This window comes from Zingiber officinale, chromosome 5B, assembly GCF_018446385.1.
Source record: "Zingiber officinale cultivar Zhangliang chromosome 5B, Zo_v1.1, whole genome shotgun sequence".
Lineage (NCBI taxonomy): Eukaryota > Viridiplantae > Streptophyta > Magnoliopsida > Zingiberales > Zingiberaceae > Zingiber > Zingiber officinale.
In genome coordinates this window covers 118,149,597-118,172,454 of record NC_055995.1, presented here as the reverse complement: position 1 = coordinate 118,172,454, position 22,858 = coordinate 118,149,597, and the positions used below count along the sequence as shown (strand labels likewise).

Here is a 22,858-nt window from a genome sequence, read left to right as displayed (position 1 = left end):
TTTGTAAAAATAGCTCTATGAAATATTTTTAAGTTGAAAAATATAATATTTGATAGAAAAATTCATAAAAAATAATAAAATAGTCAAAAAAATTTAAATTTTTTTCTACAGATAAAAAAATAAAATCCTCTTTTTTTAGAAAAATTAATACCTTATTAATTTTGAACATAAATTATATGAAGAAATTTATTTTTAGCACATTAAGTAATTAAAAGGAAAATATTAAATCAAATTAAAATTAGAAATATGTACTTTGATAATATCTAAAATTTGATCATGCAGAATTTTTAAAAATTTATATTCGTTCATTTAAATTAGCATTTTCAGCTTTTAATTTTTCAAGATCCTCTATTAAATAAGATTTTGCCAAGATTTTTTTTATTTCTAAATTCTCCTTTTTAAAATTTTTATTTTTAGTTTTTAATTTATACATTGATCTAGACATTGATTTAATACCATAATACAATTTATTTGGAGTTAAGAGACATACCTTACTTTTCATGTCAGATCTGAAGCTTGATTCTCTCCCTTCTTCGTCGCATTCAGTTGATGTTACTCCCCCTTTACTGATACTGGCTTTTGAGGTGCTTTGTTCTTTGTGACTAACCATTGGTGTTAGTCTGGCGTATGCTTCTATTTCTGACTCGGATGATGAGCTTTCGTCCCAAGTGACCTTGAGATTCTTGTGCTTCTTTTGCTTGAGTCCTTTGTCTTTTTCCTTTTTGAGCTCTGGGAAGTCCTCTTTTATGTGTCCTTTTTGACACTAGTAGCATCGAACCTTTCTTCTATTTCTTGGATTTTTTTATACTATATTTCTTTAAATTTATTAGATTTAAAAAACTTTTTAAACTTCCTTACCATATAAGCTTCTTGGTCTACTTTGAGATCTGAGTCTGACTCGGACTCGTCCTTCTTGGTATCTCTTAGTGTCAGGTTTTGTCTTGGCTCTTTTGTTGTACCTGCACATCTAATTTCATGTAATTCTAAAGTCGAAAAAAGTTCCTCTAGTGTACTTACCTTCAGGTCCTTCGAGATGTAGTAGGCGTCTATTATTGAAGTCCATTCTAGAGTTTTGGGAAAAGCGTTGAGTGCGTAGCGTACAGTGTCTTGGTTGGTTACCGTTTCGTCGAGGTTGACCAATTCGGTGATCAACTCCTTGATCTTCGCGTGTAGTTGGGTTACCTTTGATCTCACCTTTTTCTAGATGAATGTTTGTTAGCTTGTTCCGAAGGATGTCCGTCGTGTAAGCTTCGCTTTGGATGTGCCTTCATGGAGTTCTAAGAATTCTCCAAGAGATCTTTGGCCGAAGTGTAGCTTCCAATGAGATTGACTTCTTGATGCGGTAATACACTTAGTAAGTGATATATTCCACTCTATTGTTGGCTACGAAGTCACTTTGCTCCTTTTTCATCTAAAGGTACTCTTCTTTCTTCACTCCTTGTTGATCCTTAGGAATTACAAAATCATACTTGATTATTAAAAGTATTTTAAAATCAGTTTTTAGGAATACCCCTATTCGGCATTTTCAGTGTGCGAACTCTCCCTCGAACTTTGGCGGGATGAGGCTTGGTCCAGTCATTAATTTCATTGTTTCGGTAGATGGTTAGTCCTTCTGAAGCGTCCTTGCTCTAATATCAATTGTTAGTCCTTTGGAGGTTGGCAAGAGGGGGGTGAATTGCCCTGAAATGAAAAACAAACCTTTCTCGACTTTTCAAACTAAATTAGAAATACTTGTTTATAAACAAATAGTAAATGCATAAAATAAGGACAGAGGCATAAAAGATTTACTTGGTTTGTAATCAGAGGATTGCTAATTCAAGGTAAATGAAACTCACTAAAATCTCCTTTAGGCAGAGTAGCATCTTTATAACGTTGACAGCTTACAAAAATAGTAGAACAGAAAGAGAATTCATTTACAAGTATTGTATTTAAATACTGAAATCAGGGCTATATTTATAGACTTGATCCAGGCGCTTGGAAGGATTCCGGATGCCTGGGCATGGATAAAATTTTATCCACGTCGCAACTAATCGCGACAGCATGGCACAGATAGAGTTTTCTGGTCTGGGCGCTTGGACCAGGTCTGGGTGCCCGAACCGAGTTGAACCATCTCTCGACCAGGGTGTGAGCTCGAGGCGCCCTGGCTACCTCGAGGGTCTGTGAACAGGTCCTCAAAAATTCCACTGCTGTTTAGTGGGAGACTACAGGAAGAGCTGGGGACCGGTCAAGCATGACCCAGTCTTGCAAACTGGCGAGCCGAGTCCATTCCAGGTGGTTTACTTAGCTCAACCTCATGGTTCACTGGATTTGTTGACATTGCCTAGTACGAGTCTAGTACATTGGAGGGCAGCTGACTTCTTGGATAGTTTGCTAGAGATCCATAAAACAGTACACGATCATTTGTTTATCTCTAATTACAAGTACAAAGAAAGAGCAGATCAAAACCGGTGACACTTGGAGTTTGATATTGGTGATTTCGTGTGGGCAATTTAAACAAAGGATTGTTTTATCACTGGGGATTACAATTAATTATCAACTAAGAAAATTGATTTGATCGAGATCCATAAAATGGTACACAATCATTTGTCTATCTCTAATTCGAAGTACAAAGAAAGAGCAGATCAAAACCGGTGACACTTGGAGTTTGATATTGGTGATTTCGTGTGGGCAGTTTAAACAAAGGATTGTTTTGTCGCTGGGGATTACAATTAATTATCAACTAAGAAAATTGATCTAATCGAGATTATTGAGAAGATAAATCTCAATGCGTATCGTTTGAAATTGCCTAGTCTACTTATACTGTCGTTTTTAATGTGAAGCATTTGATTCCCTTCTATGATGATTCTTCTGATGTTGAAGAGGCCGACAATTCGAGAGTGAATTTTCTTCACCCTGGTAAGAATTATGCGAGTTCAACAGAGTAATTTTTCAGAGACTATAACTTTGTTCACGGGACTCAGAATCAGAATTTGTCAGCACTCATGTATGTAGAATTCATAGATCTACATTTATTATGGGGGAACACATAAAAATATGGATTAGGCCCTTTTCGGAGCCTCTGAAGATCTTTTTGCTTTTTTTTAGTAATTTTTAATTTTATGATATTTAGGATAATTTTGATATTTCTAGTATTTATGAGTTAGAGGTTGTCTATATCAACGCCCGTTTTGTTAATTTCGATTTCTGTTAAGAAATTTTTATTTTTTTCATTACAAGATAAGAATTGAGGTCCATATATCAAAGATGATCAGTAGAATATGAAACAAAGATGATCCTTTGCATTCTTAGTTGATTCAGATCCATTAATTAATTTTTACAGTTGCCTTAGACAATTAGCTTAGTTGCTATCATATGTTTCTATTTTGCTTTTCTTATCTGCAATTATTTATCACAAAGTAAGCAAATGACAATTTTGTTATACTACATAGGAGCATTTCTGCATTTGTAAAATTGTATCCTCAGCACATAATTGTGAAATCCTATAACCTAATTGATGCATTTGCTTTCAAATGATATTGATAACTCTAAGCATGAATTGTGGAGAGAAAGTTTAGAAATCAAAAGTGTTAAGTTGAGCAGATCTAATCTTGAATATATGATATAATTCACAAAATTTACAGATTAAAAAATTATTTTGGATGGATGAATATGAAATTCAATAAGAAAGAGACATTAATGAAAATTTGAAGAAAGAGTGACTGAGATGAAAAGAAGCATTGTAAGTCATATATTATCTTCTTTATTAGAATGTTAAACAAATAGGAGATAACACATACAAAGAGTTGATGTTGGATAACACATACAAATTTCATGTTGCAATATGAAAATGCTAAGATGGATGCACAAAGATACTAGCAATGATAAAATCAAATAAAACAATACTGCTATCTTTGAGGAAATAATAGAGAAAATATATTAAGGGGCTGCTTGTTTAGAGAGTTTGATGAATAGGGAATGGGAAAGGAATGAAATATAGGTGCTTGATTTGAGGGTTTCATTTTTTCACAAGGGTATCGTTCCTTATTTGTTAGCAATCATTCATTCCCCACTAAAACTAGTGGTTTAAAACTCATTCCTTGAAAAAACCTCCCATTACTAATGATACTCATTCCCCTTGCTAAACCAAGCAACCCCATTAAATTAATGATACCCATTATCATTCTCCATTAATATCATTCTCATTCCTATTCTCATTTCCCTTATTGAACCAAGCATCCCCTAAGTTCGTAGGACCACCTTTGAAGACAGTTAAAGATGTTTCTAAGTTGTAGGTTGTCACCCCACTACCTAGTGTCTAAGAAGTCAACATTAAACTTATTAACCAAGGCAATGAGATATTAAATTAGGAATGATTAATATTAACTTTTACATATAACAACTAAATCGAAGGGAGCCTTGGTGCAATGATAAAATTATTGTTGTGTGACCTGAGGTCAAGGGTTCGAGTTTCATAAACAAGCTCTTGCAAAACAAGGTAAAACCGCCTACAATAAACTCTTCTTGGACCTACATTGATGGAAACTTCATGGCTACCCTTATATAACAACTAAATCCTTAATCTATCAAGATAATTTTTGCAATCACAAAAAAATATCGAGATTATAATTTATAAATAAACACTAAATAATAAACATATAATACTGATAAACTATTTTATATTTTTAATTTCAATTATGAAATTAAATATGACAACAAAACATAAAATTTAATAATTCATATTGATAAATTTAAATTGCAAGAAAATATATAGTAAATTTATAAGTAGTGTTTTATTGCAATATCAAAATTAAAAAAGTTAACTAATGTCGAATGAACAAACAACTTATCATCTTAGACTTGTTTATTCCACCTGGTTGGTCTCTGCTGGGGCCCCTTTTTAAAAGGGCCACCTAGCCACTAGGTGGAACAACTCTTGTCCTCCTAGGATGCCTTTTTGAACAATACAATTCATAAAATTAAGTACATTCAGTTTTAATAGTTAGAAAGCAATGCATGTAGAAGGAGTTCAAAGAATGTGTATTACTAGAGATTTATTTCTACATCAACTTCAATGGAGATGAAATTAAGGTAGCCAAATGCAAATGCTTAACTTTCATTATGATTTGGTTTGGACAAACACAGCCTTAGGATTGGATTTGGTGAATTTTGATTAACTTTCATTATGATTTTTTGTTGGTAGCTGAAGAAGAATTGAATTTTGATGATTCCTAAATAGCTTAGACAAACGCAATTTATGGATTTGATTTGGTGCATTTTGATTAACCTTCAATCTTGTCTTTTTAGTGACAGTTCAAAAAAAGAAAAGAAATGAACTTTGATGTTACACATTGGCACATTCAACTATCTCAGGTTACACTTGGATAACTCACCCTGCTCAAACTTGCATTTTACAATCCACACCATTTGCACATTGGACAACTCAAAAACACTGGAAACCTGAATTCATAATTGGCACGTCAAAACTATAGCTTGTTAAGAATTCAGGATTTGCAATATTCAGTTGCCATTGATCATTGTCTATTAAAGTTGTAGTATTGCTATTCTAATGGTTGATCAAAGAAGTGATGACTAAACCTAGAATTATATCCACAGACAGAGCAAAGAATGGTAATAAGAGTTTCAAGAGAACTTTGTGATGGTATTTGAAGCGGCACCGAACTCACAAACATGAAGATGAAAAGGGTATGGTAGTCTAATATTTTTGAATTTAGTGTGTTTGAGGAGAAAAATTTCTCCATTTTAAGTCATCATACATGATTTGAGTAACAGATCTTCGTGGCTTTGCTGCCCTGCATCCCAATTCAGCTTCACAGCAACAAGTCACTTTTCTCTGCGTAATTAGGTTTTGCTTCTCCGTGCGATAAACACTCAAACTGCGCCGCCGCGATGCTGGCGTTCGTCATCCGCCGCCATAGCCGTAGTATCCACGCACACTTCCGACCCAGTAACCTATTCTCTTCTTCCTCCGCTGCCTCCGCAGTTCCTCCGCTGAAACCGTTTTCCGTTGTCGAGTACCTAGTAGATTCCTGGGGTTTATCTGCCGCCGAGGCATCCAAGGCCTCCCGTTCCTTATCAGATGTCAAATCTAGTAAGAAACCCGACTACTTCTTCAACTTCTTGAAGTCCCAGGGCTTCACCGACTCCAACATCAAGAGGATTATCAATGTCAACCCCAGAAGTGTCTGCGTAAAGGTGGAGCCAAAGTTCCGATCTTGGCTTGACGCGGGAATCTCGCAGTCCGACCTAGTAGAGATAATTACATCATATCCACGTATCCTCCACTATAGCATCCGTTCTGTCGTCTCCAGGTTGGAGTTCTGGGATCGTCTGTTTGGATCGAGGAAGCTTCTTGTTAAGCGTTTAAAGGAAAAATGGTTTTTTACCTGCAGTGTTGAGAAAAGAATCCTTCCCAACCTCAAATTTCTTATGGACGTGTGCGGTATCTCAGAAGAGAAGGCGTCTCGAGCAATGAGAAGCCGCCCTGAGTTACTTGCCAAGAAACTAGATTCACTCCAGACTTTGGTCCGTAGAGCCGACGAGCTGGGCGTCCCTCGACAATCTCCAATGTATCCACTCTTGCTTATTGTTCTTTATGGTATCGACAAAGAAAAATTCGAAGCCAAAAGCAAATTTTTTAAGAGCCTTGGTTGGTCGGAGTCAGACTTCTTCACTGCAGTCAGGACAACGCCAACCTTGTTAACTATTTCTCAACCTTACCTACAGAGGAAGATAGAATTTTTCGTTAAGGAAGTTGGCTATTCTCCTTCCTTCATAACTCAACGTCCATTAATTCTGCTATTTAGTTTGGATAAAAGGGTGATTCCTAGGTTTCAAGTGTTGGAGTTGTTGAAGTCCGAAAATTTATGGACTGCAAAAGGGACTTTCTTCTATTATATGAAGCTATCTGACAAAAAGTTCATTGAGAAGTTTGTGATTCCATATAAAGAGAAGGTCCCTAAGCTAGTAGACATTTATTCCTTGCCGTCAACGGAGGTGTCCGTCTAATTTTGAGTTCTAGCAATCCCTATAGAAGATATTTTTAGAATATGTATTCAGGTGCGAGACTCTTCCTTAGCTAACAGATAAATCAACAATATATTCTGCATTGATCTATTTGTGCCTTTTCAATTGATCTTGTTTTCCTAACATTTTCTGGATACTATCTGCATCAATATTCATTTTATTTAACTAGTGATTGTTTCTATTAAACACCCTGTCATAGCTATTATAAATAGTTAACTGGTCAATAACCTTTCTTCATAATAAATGAATGGCGAGTTTGTTTAGAGAGAGTCTTATCATGAATCATAATTATGGATCTCATTATGTAGAAGTTGTTCAGGTGTTGTTGGGTATGTTTTCCTAGGTGTATCACCAAATGAATCCTTCCATCTGTTTGCCATTTGAATGTTTGCTTTGAAGGCTCTGCATTGGCATCAACAACATATTGTCTTCACATTCAATTTTTTGTGCCTATTAAACAGTTGCAGTCTATGTAGTCATTAGAAAGTACCTATTTAGCAATCAACTTCCACTAGGATTGAAAGGTACTCTAATTGTGGCACATTGGATGTGATAAAAGCATTTTTTATGGTGTAACATTCTATTGGTGCCAAAACTATAATCTGTTATTTCTATAAGTACGTAACCCAACTGTGAAGTTCCATAAGTCTCTTTTCTGTTAACAAGCTCTAAGATGTTCAGTAGAATATGAAACAAAGATGATCCTTTGCATTCTTAGTTGATTCAGATCCATAAATTAATTCTCACAGTTTCCTTAGACAATAAGCTTAGTTGCTATCTTATGTTTCTCATTTACTTTTCTTATCTACAATTATTTATCACAAAGTAAGCAAATGACAATTTTGTTATACTACATAGGAGCATTTCTGCATTTGTATAATTGTATCCTTAGGACTGAATTGTGAAATTCTATAACCTAATTGGTGCATTTGCTTTCAAATGATATTTGATCCAACTGATGAGAGTTTTAATAGATTAACTCAAAGTATGGATTGTGGAGAGAGAGTTTAGAAATAAAAAATTTTAAGTTGAGCAGATCTAATATTGAATATATGATATAATTCACAAAAATTAAAGATTAAAAAAATAGTTTGGATGGATGGACTTGAAATTCAATAAGAAAGTGACATTAATGAAAATTTGAAGAAAGAGCGACTGAGATGAAAAGAAGCATTGTAAGTCATATATTATCTTTGTGTGGCTCTTTGGTCCGATGGGACTTTTTTAAAGAAATATGGTATAACACATGCCTTGATATATTAGAATGTTAAACAATTAGGACATACCACATACAAAGAGTTGATGTAGGAGAGGAGAATTTTGAAATGGCTACATAGAGTTAATATAGAAGGCATTTTACTGAACCGTGTGAGCAAGTTTCAGTATTACTCATTTTACGTACTTAAGTTTCAAAATTCCAAAAACATATAGTGCTTTCCCATTATACCGCTCCCTTCTTTCCACATTCAAATATTTGCTCTACCCATTCAAAAATTCACTGCTCTTAATTTATGTTCAATTTATATTTGAGGACATTGATACATTAAGGAGGCTTGTAAGAGTAATTGGTTTAGTTTGAAGTAATTAGGTGTTCTCTAAGTTTATTTGCCAACAAAAGTGGCTAATGGACTAGAGAACTCCAAAACACTTCAAATCAATACCAATCATCTGAATTCAGCAATGTAAATTGTGAGCAGTGAATTTTTAAACTCGTTAAGGTTTAAAAAGATTTATGACAAGCTCATTATAAGACCTAGGATAATGTCACTAACCAACACTGGTTGATGGACTTTGAGAACTCCGAATGACTTCAAACCAAAACCAATGTACTCTTGAAAATGTTCTTAATGTATCCATGCCTTCAAATTTGAATTCGACTTTGTAAATTAATAGTAATTATTTTTTGAATGGGTAGAGCAAAATTTTGAATTTGGAAAGAAGAGAGGGGTATAATGGAAAAGTGCTACGTGTTTTTGGAGTTTTAAAACTAGATACGTGAAATGAGTAATACTGAATTTGCTCACGTGTTCAGTAAAATGTAAAAATAAAAAATACTACTATTATGGAGCAATTAGGAGAGAAAATATGGTATGAAGATGTGCAAAACCAATTTATAAATCTCTATAGTTAGATATGTTGAACTGAATATAGATATGTTGAATTTATTTGAGTTGAAGGTATAAGAATAACACATACAAAAATTTGATGTTGCAATATGAAATTCTAAGATGGATGCACAAAGATACTAGAATAGATAAAATTAAATAAAACACCATTGAGGAAATAATAGAGAAAACATATTAAGATTATCTGAACACCTTTGAATATGATTAACGATGTTTCTAAGTTATAGGTGGTCGCCAACTACCTAGCGTCTAAGAAGTTGACATTTAAATTATTAACATAGGCATAATGATATTAAATTAAGAATGATTAATATTAACTTCTATATAGAACAACTGAATCCTTAATCTATCAAGATAATTTTTGCAATCACAAAAATAACAGATTATAATTTATAAATAAACACTAAATAATAAGCTTAACCAATAAACTATTTTATATTTTTCATTTCAATTAAGAAATTTAATATTACAATAAAACATAAAATTTAATAATTCATAGTCATAAATTTAAATTACAATAAAATATAAAATAAATTTATAATTTGTGTTGTATTGCAATATTAAAATTAGAAAAGTTAACTAATGTCAAATGAACAAACAACTTATTAAAAAAAATCTTGAGTTGGTTAGGTCTCTGCCTGGGCCCCTTTTTAAAAGAGCCACCTAGCCACTAGGTGGAACTACTATTGTTGAAACCTCCTAGGACGCCTTTTTGAAAAATACAATCCATAAAATTAGGTAGATTTAATTTATAATAGTTAGAAAACATTACTTGTAGAAGGTCAAAGAATGTGTATTACTAGAGATTTATTTCTACATCAGCTTCAATGGAGATGAAATTCAGGTCGCCAAATGCAATTGAATAGTTTAGACAAGCACAGGTTTAGGATTTGACTTGCTGAATTTTGATTAACTTTCAGTATGATTTTTCTGTTGATAGCTGAAGACTAATTGAAATTTGATGAATTTTCCAAATAGCTTAGACAAACACAATTTATGGATTTGATTTGGTGCATTTTGATTAACCTTCAAACTCATCTTTTTTTATGACAGTTAAAAAAAAAAAAACTTTGATGCTATACTTTGGCACATTCAACTATCTCGGGTCACAATCGGACAACTTACCCTGCTCAAATTTAAGCATTTTACAATTCATATCATTCACACATTTGACAACTCAAAAACACTGAAAATCTGGATTCTTAATTGGCACATCAATAACTATAACTTGTTAAGAATTCAAGATTTTTGCTATATTCAGTTGACATTGATCATTGTCTTTTAAAGTTGTAGTATTGCTATTATAATGGTTCATTAAAGAAGTAATGACTAATCCTTGAATTATATCCACAGAAAGAGATCAAAGAATGGTACGAGAGTTTCAAGAGAATTTTGTGATGGTATTTGAGGCAGCACCGAGCTCACAAACATGAAGATGAAAAGGGTATGGTAGTCTAATGTTTTGGAATTTAGTGTGTTTTAGTAGAAGAATTTTCTCCATTTCCAGCGATCATACATGATTTGAGTAGCAGATCTTTACGGTTTGCTTCCCTGCATCCCAATTCAAGCCGTAAACCTACCATAATTTTGATCAGAGTGCAAGATTGAATCATCCTGTTTGACTTGGAAGGAGGATTGCATAATGCTACCATGTGTCATTTGCTAACATGTACTTACAATTTGGATATCTGCATCACAATTTTCATCTTTCAACACAGTTTATTGTGTTCCTCATGAAATATGTCTACGCTGAAAGCCAAAGCATTTCATTTGCAAAATCATGAGCATAGCTCCATTGTGTTTACTTTATTAACTCGGTGTAAATGAGTCAAGCCACTTGCGAACGGTTCTCGGTTCGAAAAAAAAAATTATTTGAGTTCATTCGATTAAGTTAACGATTTGAACTCGAGTATGCTTTCGAGCTTAAAAATATTATCGAGTTGAGTTCGAGCTTATTAATATTCGGTTTGTGAACTCATGAATTTGTTTGTTTAGAACAACCGAACCAGGGGTGCTCTGGTTATGACGTTGTACCCTTTGACTGAGGTGCCAGGTTCGAGCACCCCCCTGTCCCATGGGGTGTTGCCACATGAGGTCTTGGGGTCGAAACTCGGTGTGACCGAGCATAACCTCCCCCATGTCTTAGCCATTTGCACTAATGGCTAGTAGTCACCCGTGATTTACCTCCTCCGTGTTGGCCTAGGGACGGGTTGGCGGGGGCGCTGGGGGCGAGCGAATCGCCTTTTTGCCACATGAATTTGTTTGTTTAGAGATTCATGAATGTGTTTTGGATGTCATAACTTTTGACTTAGGGCACATAATGAGGCTCTATTAGTGCTTATACATGCAGAATTCAAAGATCTACATTTATCATTGGGAACCCATAATCGCCAAGTTTTGGACCCAAAAAAACACCGTTTAGGTTCTTTTTAGAGCATCTGAAGATCTTTTTGCTATTTTTAATAATTTTTATTTTTATGATATTTAAGATAATTTTAGTATTTTTAGTATTTATGAGTTCGAGTTTGTCGCATCCTGATTCGTCCCCAAGTTGGAGTTCTGGGATCGTCTGTTTGGATCGAGGGAGCTTCTTCTTAGGCATTTGAAGACAAAATGGTTCTTCGGCTTCAGTATCAAGAAAAGAATCCTTCCCAATCTCAAGTTTTTCATGGGTGTGCGCGGTATCTCCGAAGAGAAGGCGTCTCAAGCAATGAGAAGCCGCCCTAAGTTCCTTGCCCAGAATCTAGATTCACTCCAGTCTTTGGTCCGCAGAGCCGACGAGCTGGGGGTGCCCCGACAATCTCCAACGTTCCTGTTGTTACTCGTCGTTCTCCAGAGTATCAGCAAAAAAACCTTGGAAGCCAAACATAAATTATTGTCGGGCCTTGGCTTGTCAGAGTCAGACTTCTTCACTGCAATCAGGAAGAAGCCAACTTATGTTGAATATTTCTCAACCTCACATGCGGAGAAAGATAGAGTTCTTCATCAAGGAAGTTGGCTATCAGCCTTCTTTCGTTGTCCAACACCCATTGTTACTTCTGTTTAGCTTGGAGAAGAGGGTGATTCCAAGATTTCGGGTGATGGAGTTGTTGAAGTTGAAAAATTTATGGACCGAACAAACGTGTCTGCTCTCTTGTTTATGCTTATCTGATAAAAAATTCATGGACAGGTTTGTGCTCCCATATCAAAAAGAAGCTCCCTGAGCTACTTGACATTTGTGATTCGCCATCAAGTGTGCCGTGCCTGTGATTGAGTTCCAGAATCATTATGGAAGAGGTTTTTTTGGAAGATTTATTCAGATGTGAGACTCTTCTACTTGGGCTTTTAATTTATGCTGTTGCATGGCATTTTCTGGGTACTATCTCCATCCAAATTATGTTCTGTCGGTGTAGTCTTCACTGGTCATAGGTTGTCAAGAATTGGCACATCAATAACCACAGGTTGTCAAGAATTCAAGATTCACAATATTCAGTTGCGATCAGTCGTTGTTGATTAAACTTGTAATATTGCTATTCTAATGGTTCATCATAGAAGTCATGATTGATTGTAGTATTATGTCCACAGTAAGAGAGCAAAGAATGCAAGAGAGTTTCAAGAGAACTTTGTGATGGTAATTAGGGCAGCAACTAGCTCACAAACATGAAGATGAAGATGAAAATGGTAAAGAGCATCAGATCAGTATATACTTTATCGTTAATATGTTTTTGCACAACAAAGTTCTTAAAAATCAGTGTTTTCAATACCAGTCAGACGGACCAACTCAACCAATTAACGTAAAACCAGAAGGCAGGCAAACGGATCCAGTTAGATCGATAGTAAATTTCCAGTCCAATCCTATTCAACTAGAAAAAACTGGAACCGGCTGTCAATTTGACCCATAAAACCGGTTTTAAAAATACTACTTAAAACACTGAATTGGATCTTTCAAATTTTCAGTATTCAAAATCACATAAAATAGCAAGTTACTGAATACACACAGACTCAAATGTACCTGTAAGTTACATGCAAAACCGTCAAACCGATAACCTGTTGAGTGTTCACGTAGATTTGTTCTGATGGTATAAATGAAAAACTTTATAAAGTACATAATGGTGATTTTTTGACAGGCTTCATTTGTTAACGACTACTTTCACTTAGACAACCAGTAAATTAACATGAGAAATGTACAAAGAGAAGCGACGAGAGAGAGAATTATGGTGTCCATAGACTTTTTCCTTCTAATTGAAGACAAAATGTGATTTACCTGCAGAGAAAGGCAAAGGCAGATTATATGATGCTATGAATTGTATTGATAAAATAATAATAAAAATAAAAAAAGAGTGTGTCCATCCCATATAGCATTAGCATACCGTAGGAAGTCTACTGCTGACATTGCTGATCTTTGTGGTGATGCCACCGAATGTGGAACGCTGAAGAACCAGTGTTCCTAGAGTAGCTTGGGCGTGAGAAATTACATGATCCATCTGCAGTAAGGCAAACATGGAGTGCAATTAGAAGTTAAATGAATAAGAGGATTAATCACTTAATATAAAAGATAATTTCCAGGCTAATGATGTATGAGGCAATTCTTTGCATGGATGGGCAATCTACCGTCGTATTTGGAATCCTTGGTTCATATGTGAATGAGCAGGATTAAATGTGACTATAAAACCTGGGAATTGTTAGTAACTTCTAAATTATTATGCTGTGAAGCACTCTGCAATCCTTCAAAATGATTGACCTCGTCATTCACAGAAGTAACTTTCTTTGTATATATATCTCATACCCGACGGCCACCACTTTTTTTAATGCAAATGAGGATGGCAGTGTTGCGGAGAAGAGATTTAACTTCTCTCCTTTGCCCCACCTTTTGTATGAGGTGGAGTGGATCAAGTTAGACGCAAAACTAAGACATTGTTACTTGCATTCACAAAAAACAATATTTATAATGGTACGTGGTAAATCAACATTGGACAAAGTGGGGTTCGAATTGAACAGATACTCTAGATACTCGGTTAGGTATTTACAATCAAGACCTGAATAAACAATTTACTTCATGTTATTTGACACCAAACTTTTAGTAATTTTGCCTGCATCCAGTAAAATACATCCAGAGTAGGCTCACGAAAGTTCTAATTACGTGCTCATATGTGTGACTACAGCAAAAAGGAAAATATGGATGGAGATTAAAATGGAATCATCCATAAGATAGAGTAAAATAAGATTTAAAGGGGATACATAGAAGTTGAGATGGAGTGATGAGACAGAAATGGCACCTGCCCTGAACTTCTACTTATAGCTGCTTGTTCTTTAAGTAAAGCGTGTTCAGCAGAATCAGCACCATCTTCCATGTCTGCTTTTGCTCTATCATAATCTCTAAATTCTAGAAGCGATGATCGTTCTTGCTTTACTCTAAGGCCAGAATGAAGCCTATAAAATTCCTGAAAGATCCCACATTAAATGACAGGTTAATTGCTACAATTTTTGTGTACCATAATCTTATTTTTAAAAATTTTGCAAAACCTTTTACAAACTAAAAAAATATTAGTAATATATTTGTACCTGAGTAAGATCTTGTAGTATTTCTTTATGTCGCGTCAATGTATGGGAAATGATCTGAGAGCCTCCGGAAGATACCCAAGTCTGCATTTGCAAATTGACTTGCTGGAGTTGCTTCAGTAAATGTTCAATTCCAGATTCCAAATCTGCTACCAAACCATCAGGTTTTGATGAAACCAGTCTACGATATGAGGTCATCTGTTCATCCAACTGAGCTTCAAGCTTCCTTGCCTATCAAAAAGAAATAAATGTATCTACTGAATAAGGAGAAAAATGCATAATGGTTGGACATTCTGTCTTTATACCCATCATAAAAGATTGTCCTAAGAAATAACCGTAAATTGTCTATCATGATTGCCAAACAAGCCCCAAACTGAAATTAATCCACAAGCTAACCTTGCATGCTGACATTGACTTGTAGCGACAAATTGAGGTAGGTTATCTCCACCAAATAAAATACAATATCACTAGAGAAAATAAAATTTCTGTGCATCATCTCACTACTACTGTTCATTTTCTTGGTAGTATTTTTGATGTAATTTTTTTTGTTATATGGAGCTGAATGTTGGGCTATAACTCGAGCACATGAGCAAAAGAAGAGAGTTGCAGAAATGAGGATGTTAAGGTGGATGTGTGGACATACGAGAATGGACAAAATAAGAAATAAGAGCATTAGAGAGAAAGTCGAAGTTGCATCTATTGAGGAAAAGCTCCGAAAGACACATTTAAGATGGTACAGACATGTACTTGGACGACCAATAAATGCTCCAGTTAGGCGATATGAAACTATGATAAACATGCATATCAAACGAGGAAGAGGAAGACCAAAAAAGACTTGGTTAGCAACAATAAAATAAGATAAAATTTATTTAAATATAGATGATGATATAGTAGGAGATAAAACTCAATGGCGTAAAAGGATTCATACAGCTGACCCCACCTAGTGGGAAAAGGTTTGGCTGTTGTTGTTCTTGTTGTTGTTGTATTCATGTTGTTTTCCAGATGAACCAAGAACTAAGACAATTCATAATTAGAAAGACAGTAAATGAAAATATATACCTATAATGTTAAAGGGTAATGCTCCTAAGTATAATTACGCAAGGCAAGGAATAGAAAATAATAGTGACATTTGATACAGATGTCCCCTCTTGAATCATGGAGAACTGAGTACCCTTGGGTTCCTTGATAATGCACTTAAGTTTGACAGTGGCTCAATACGAATGAGTTCAATAGTGGTCATGTAGTTTATCGTGAACCCAGACATACATCAAGTTTTGTGTTGCTTAGGATTGTTTGGTAAGGTAATTGATCAAAACTGAGCCTAAAATTAAACAAGTTGCTAAAATGACCAAGCCAAATTTGGTTCTTATTTTGAGCGAGTTTGGTTCAAGCATAAGCCAAGCTTTGTTCATTTAGATGTTATTACTCTCTTAATTTAAGCTTGTCAACAAGTTTGATGTTCCAAATTTGTTTGTTTGTTTTGTGAATTATTTAATTATATTTTTATAGTTTAATTATGAATATGTTTTGTTAGTGAATATGCTCATAATAGTTCACAATCTTTGTTCACAAATATTAACAAATTAAACATATGGATTTATGCTTGTTAATTTATTTTAATGAGTTGTTCAAGTTCGTTTAATTAATTTGTACATATCGTATGTCCATAAACAAGCTCTTACCAAGAAGAATACAAAGCTTGTTCACGAACGTTTAGTTCATTTACAACTCTATAGGTAAACAAAAAAGGAGAAAAGAAAAATCCCTCTAGAAATTGTTGAAATGTATGGTCTGGAAACAAAGGTATCTTGTAAAAATCTGCTGACATGTTTTATCATAAGTAACTTCTTAAAGTTTTAAATGAAGATAATTTAATTCACTGACAACTTCAAAAAATAACAAAGAAAGTGCACAATCTCAATGCTTCCCCAGGAAAATAAAGTAATTTCTTGCTGAAAGGATCATGAATGCCATGTTTAGCACATTTCATTCTTTTTTCTTTTTGAAACTTTTGTGTTTCTTAAGGCACTATATTTGGCCATACGTGAGTAAAGTGAGATAATTTTGCTTATCGTGCATGAAACAATTAGTCACAGCTACAGAAAGCCGTTGTAAACCTAACTAATGGCGTTTGCTCCATAAATTTTATCCTTGCACTGAGCTCTATGCAAAGAATAAATCATCAAATAAAATTTCTTTGGTTACCATCTACATCTTGCATTGAGCATCTAATAACGACAATACAAGATATACATATCCATCAAACAAAGTCAATTGTCTAAAAATACAAGATCAACATATATATCAAATAAAGCATCAATAGACAATGGTTTGACATACACACCATTTTTTTCCCTTGGTACATAGTTTTGTTATCATTTTTCCATGTTCTTCTTTTTCTTCTTCCTTTTTTTTTTGTTTTTTTTAGTTTTTGCATATGGCATAGTGTTGTTTTTTGTATTGGGTACAATAAACCCAATGTAGTCCGACCCTTCTATGGACTTGCACTGAGCTTTGCGCACCGAATTGTTCTTTACATGCTGACATGGTCATTATATTGGCCAATAGAGTGGGACCAAAGTCAAAGACCATATCACTACCAGATCACATTCTGACTATTTTATTAATTAATAAGTCAAACATTCATCACTAAAATATAGAAAATAAATTTAAAATACTAATTATGGTTCATAAGATTGTGAATTAGCCTCCACATACCCATCACGCTTCATCAGTTCTAGTTGCCAAAGGTCTTTTTACCTTTTTCTAGAATAATTTCTATGATGGTCCAAAATGCACTTCAATATAAGCTTTTTCCCAAGCATCTTATTCAAATATGGATACCAGGAAATCATAATTAAGAAAAGTGAAATGTATAAAAAAAAATTATTAACATGAACGGTAGGAGTAAAAAGAACTTGATAGATTATTTGTATTTTGTGCGGTAACAGCTGATCCGAGTTATCATAGGTACTAAATGCTTATTCTTACATATTATATGGCATCAATATATTTATTCCATGATACAGTGAGATAGTAGCAACTAAGAATTTAAGTCGCCTAAACATTTCGAGGATCTGAAGCAAGCTTCCATGCTTTCAACTTCAAAGCGATGTAATAAAGAAAACTCTTTTAACAAAATTGATGAAAAACGGCCTTTAGGCAAACTAAAACAATTAACAATAGATCTTAGGCACAACGAATAAGACGCCCACATGTCCTACCAACGGAATCCAAATCCAGAGCAATCAAAATTTTACGGATCCATGATCAGACAGTCAGTTCAAGACAAAGTTAGCAGAATAAAAAGGAGCGAAGTAAAAAAAAAAAAACAATTTAGATGTTCATAATCCGATCAAGACCCAAACCTCGAGCAGATAAGATTTTACAAGGGATCTGAAAAAGTCAGGGCACCTGTTTCCTAAGGGCGTCCCATGAGGACGCCTCCATGCCCGCTCACCAGAGATCGACGCGTTGATCGAAGCGGCGAGGGTAAGCGAGAACGAAGGTTGCTTCGCGTTTCCGGGACGAGAACTTCTATCACGGAGAGTTGAAATCGATGGCCGAACCGATGGAGTTGGTAACTCCGCCAACCTCTAACGTCTACGCCCGGTTTATTTCGAGGCCGAGGAAAATAAACCGCCAGAGTCCGACCGGCTGGCTAGATCGGGAAAGGATCAGTAGTTTCAACCAGATATCGATTCGACCGGTTAATTGATGCAAAAGGCGATAAATACTAACATGAATCAAATGAAGATTAGGTTCAAATACCTTAATAATGATTAGGAGATTTCTTCCTGTTCCTTGTAAAGATAACACACGTCCAAATCCAACTAATAACTAATCAAGTACACAATAAATAACAAGTCTTCATGTTAGTTAACTGAATCTGATTGAACTCTACATTTTGCAAATGTTGATATTTTGATTCTAAATAGTCCGCTTTATGCAGTTTATTGTCACTGAGCGATGTTCTGGAGCAGTTACTGAAAACTTGGCTCATGCAGCTTGCCACCCTAGTTGACGGGCTCGTCGTTCCCAAAGAGCTGTTATCTTCTTTTCCTTCCTCAGGGATGCCTCAGCTCGTTCTCTAGCCTCCTCACATATCTCAGTTGCCGCAATGCACTTCTGAGCCTCTTTCTGGTACTGAGACGCTGATTTCTTGGCGTCGAGAAGGCTTGCATTCATGTGATGAGCATGCTCCTCAGCAACAGCCTCTTGTAGCTTCACTTCCTCTGTGAGGAGATCCACAAACTGCTTCTCCATCTCCTTGCTGAGCTCAGGATCATTTTTCCCACAATCTTCAACGCAGAGGGGTGTGTTAGATAACCATAGCTGATAACATTCGCAAAGGTGGATGTAAACATGATCAAAAATCACAAAATGTGTGGATAACCGTGCCAATAGTTAATGAAAATGACTAGTGAAAGCAGATAAATGAAACATGCAATATATTGTCTAAAAACAGCTATTGTTTACTTCAGAAATACAACACTGCATTATCATTCAGTTTCTCCACTCTGGGAAGAATTTTGAGTGTCTGCAGAAGCCTCAGTAATCTATTTCAATCACCATAAACACAAAGGATTGTTTTATTTTTATTTTTATTTCGAGTAAGGAAACTACAGTCACTAATTATGAATCTTTATCAAATGATTCCAATACATATGTGATCTAACTGTAATAGATTCATGTTCTTCTCTGTCCATTGTCAACCAATTCATAACTCTTATTAATTTGACATTTTGAAATAAAAACATTAATCAAATATGAGTTCAGTTTGATCAACTAATATAAACTCAGTCCCCGTAGGGCAAACGATGTCCATGAAGGTGTGATTAACAACTGCTGTAATCATATTCAAGAGGGATGCATGTAGCTGACTCTAATTTGTACCAATGACAGTTGTTAGTATCAATTTGCATACTGTTCACACACTGCGATGATGAAGAGAGTTGATTATGCTCCACCAGAATATAATAGATGAATAGGAATGACTCAAACTGGTTGTTTTGAGGTTGACTTGAGCAAGAAACTTACTGGTTCAGTTCATAATATGTCATTGACTAGGTTGGTAATGTCAGACTATACTTATATATGATAGGTCATTGACACAATCTGAGCTAGTTTTGGAAAGATAAGAAACCAGTAGTGAGATCCGAACCTTCAGAGAAGTTACTAGCTTTTGGATAAAAGATCCAATCAGAAATATTTCTTGGAACATTCCAGTCCTACAACAGCAAGCTATTTGACAAGATAGGTTAGTCTCAGAGATGATGATGGTGGTTCTTACTCTTGTTGGTTGAATTCTATCTCAATCATTCTGGAAAACCATATCTTCGCGATAAAAGAATACAATATGAAACAGGAATTGCATGTGCAACATCTTTCAAGCTCATAGTAACCTATCTGGAAATTCGTTGATCAGAATAATAAAGATGGATGAACAAAGGCATGATTTATCCAATCATTGCATTTTTTGCATAAAAAGGAGTTAGAAAATAATTATTCTTGCACCAGATGCTTTTTATCCCTGGACACACATGCCTAGGTTTTATAGATATTCGAAGGAACACAATGAAAGTTAAAAGAAATGAAAGGAGAAACAAGCCACCATGCCTAAATTCACTACAAAATATAGTTGGAAAACTTGGCATCATAATATAGCTTCAATGTCAATAAACAAACTACAAATGCTTCTTTACCTGTCACAGAGAGGTTCAACAATCCTGAAAAAGGTAAAAAAGGAAAATTACATTAGTACCAAGAAATAGAATGCAGTAGAATCCTTTATAAACTTCAAATAAACAATTTCATACATTGAACAAGAATAGAACTTGTACAAAGCTTCATACAGTTGGATGAAACAACAAACATGTGGGGTAAAATTCTAGATTGTAAAACTTCATACATGATTTGGCAACTTCAAATATCTCCAAAACAGGGCATTGAGAAGCAGAGAGAAACAACATGCTCTAATAATCGATTGAAGAGTGATGGAATTACTTTTAATAAATTTCTTATCAAGAAGGGTTTAACTTCAAGTGGGATTTGGTTGGGTTTTCATGAGAAAGAGAGATTCAAATGATGGAAGACCTGTGGATGTTGAGTGTTGGGCGATTAATGAATGTTGGCGATCTAGGCTTTCATGGCATTTAAAAGGTAACTAATTCTCTTCAATAACTAAGATAGATATCAAGAGTAATTTTTCAGGAAGAGGATGAAGGATATATAATAGGTTGCCATGCCAGGCTCGGATTTGGATGAACTCACTAGATCAGTTATTCACTTGAATTTCTACACCGGATAGAAGTTCTATTTCCATGTATTTTATCTTACAGTGAAAACCCCCAAAACTCCCAAAAAATGACTGAAATGTTCAAGAGATGGTAGCCTATGGAGGCCAATTGAAGCATATTTGTACGACTGATTTGAATTTGCTGTTTATGGAATCAATTGTTGGACTGTTATATTGTCAATGAGAAATGAAATTTCTCAGCAGAATAATGAGTAGGAGGCTAAAAGCGGCTAACTTTATTGCAAGTATGGAGCCTCTTGGGATTGGCTTAAGTTTATGGCAACTAAATGAAATCATGAATCATGTTGAATTGCTACTTGAATGGAAGACTTTTCAGATGAACAATAATCCACATAGTGGAAGGATATTAAGTTAAGAATGTTATGAAATGGATTTGACCAGTTTTTTCTGGGTTCAATGAGATTGAATGTCAATCCAGGGACACTTCTGTCTAGCAGTAGCAGGTTAGGGAGGTTGGGAAGAATTCTTCAAACATGGTCAGAGAGAGGGGGCAGAAATTTAACTTAATAGAGCTTATCTCTCCTACAAGAAGAACTATTACATCTTCATGGATTAGGCAAAATCATATTCAATCTCAAATTATGTATCTCGAGTCATAATTTTTTTTACTATAAAGGAACGAGACCAATCAAAGGGCAACGGGACACACTCTTCAAAATATATTTTTAACATAAGTATATATGAAACGTTCATAAGTGCATTAGAAAAAGGTAAATTTGTGCGGGGTGACAATGCAATGTCAAAGACTAGGTTAGTTTCAGAAATAAAAACACATAACATTCCCTAGAAAACAAGTTGATAAAATGGCGATTATAAATTCCCAATACCATCTTCATGTATGTTCTCGTTTTGTTATTTATAGGATCTAGTCCTAATTACCCTTCAACGATACACGCTTTTTGCCTGTCCTAGTAATTCACATACTGTATCACGAAATTGGACAGTCCCGAAAACTCCAACGAAGCAAAAATCCAATTATAGATGAGATAGAATGTCATACGCCTACAAGGAATTGCATATACAATGCATTAGTAATATTTGCCAAATCTGAAACCGAGAAAATTTGGATGAAACATATCTTCCCAGTCACTGACAGTTCCTAATTATCAAATTTTTCCAATTTTGACCAGATCCATCCTTCTAACTACGAAAAATATGGATCGGATCAACCACAATACCCAGATCAGTATTGAAGAAAGATAAACCAAGGGAGGAATTAAAAAAGAAGAAGGGATCACCAGGTGCGACGGCGTCGAGAGAGAGCGGCGGCGGGCAATCGCAGATGCAAGGGGCGCATCCGGGAAGGGTGGAGGAGGTAGAGAGAGATCGGGCGGTGGCGAAGCCTTTCTTGAAGCGCCAGTAGAGGGCGGGGCCGGAGACGCACAGCGCCGAGGTGACGGCGAAGGTCACCAGCAAGCATTTGAGGCACGCCCCCGACAGCCGACCCGCGCTCGACATCTCGTCCTTTTGTTTTCCTTCACTGAACGGCTTCGTCGTTCGAGTGGGCTTCAAGCTCAGTGAAAGCAACGGAAAGCGGAAGGAAGGAGCAGCTCGAATCAATAATATCATTCGGGTAAGTGAACCGCTCTTGGTCCGGTTCTACTCGTTAAACCGACTTAAACTTCGAGTCGATCAAAATTCTTGAAATGTGTCGGTCTTGGTCCGGTTCTACTGTCGACGGGAGGCAGCCTAGTAATTGGTTTCACTTCACGTGAGACGAAAAAAAACGAATGAACTCTTCCATTAGTTTGTCATTTGAATGTTTGCTTTGAAACTAATTTTAAAGTAATTTTAACTAAAACTATTTAAAATAGTTTTATTTTATATTATAATGGTTTTAATTAATGTTTTA

General features: G+C 35.3%; 3 protein-coding genes and 1 long non-coding RNA gene across 6 annotated transcripts; 2 read left to right on the top strand and 2 right to left on the bottom strand.

The window, feature by feature from the left end:
• The first annotated feature begins 5,514 nt into the window (after window positions 1-5,514).
• LOC121985536 lies at window positions 5,515-10,888 on the top strand. 3 transcript variants are annotated; one of them, XR_006113210.1, is made up of 4 exons: window positions 5,516-5,682; window positions 5,770-6,308; window positions 6,390-7,056; window positions 10,503-10,888. XR_006113210.1 is itself a non-coding variant. In XM_042539055.1 (3 exons), exons 2-3 carry the CDS (start codon window positions 5,887-5,889, stop codon window positions 10,555-10,557), a joined length of 735 nt encoding a protein of 244 aa, XP_042394989.1. In that variant the 5' UTR covers window positions 5,515-5,682; window positions 5,770-5,886; the 3' UTR covers window positions 10,558-10,888. The 3 variants fall into 3 exon arrangements, 1 of the variants encoding a protein (XP_042394989.1); XM_042539055.1 differs by having other exon boundaries at window positions 5,515-5,682; window positions 5,770-6,566; XR_006113209.1 differs by having other exon boundaries at window positions 5,521-5,682; window positions 5,770-7,056.
• A 464-nt stretch (window positions 10,889-11,352) lies between these two features.
• On the top strand, window positions 11,353-12,846 carry LOC121987777. The gene is made up of 2 exons (XR_006113723.1): window positions 11,353-12,504; window positions 12,558-12,846. It is a non-coding gene; the product is annotated as an uncharacterized LOC121987777 (long non-coding RNA).
• A 218-nt stretch (window positions 12,847-13,064) lies between these two features.
• LOC121985534 (Golgi SNAP receptor complex member 1-1-like) lies at window positions 13,065-18,286 on the bottom strand. The gene is made up of 5 exons (XM_042539052.1): window positions 18,102-18,286; window positions 14,691-14,918; window positions 14,405-14,569; window positions 13,499-13,612; window positions 13,065-13,392 (listed from the first exon to the last, which is right to left on the bottom strand). Exons 1-5 carry the CDS (start codon window positions 18,135-18,137, stop codon window positions 13,279-13,281), a joined length of 657 nt encoding a protein of 218 aa, XP_042394986.1. The 5' UTR covers window positions 18,138-18,286; the 3' UTR covers window positions 13,065-13,278.
• A 208-nt stretch (window positions 18,287-18,494) lies between these two features.
• LOC121985535 lies at window positions 18,495-22,556 on the bottom strand. Its single transcript, XM_042539054.1, has 3 exons — window positions 22,245-22,556; window positions 20,393-20,416; window positions 18,495-18,988 (listed from the first exon to the last, which is right to left on the bottom strand). Exons 1-3 carry the CDS (start codon window positions 22,462-22,464, stop codon window positions 18,687-18,689), a joined length of 546 nt encoding a protein of 181 aa, XP_042394988.1. The 5' UTR covers window positions 22,465-22,556; the 3' UTR covers window positions 18,495-18,686.
• Between the last annotated feature and the right edge of the window lie 302 nt (window positions 22,557-22,858).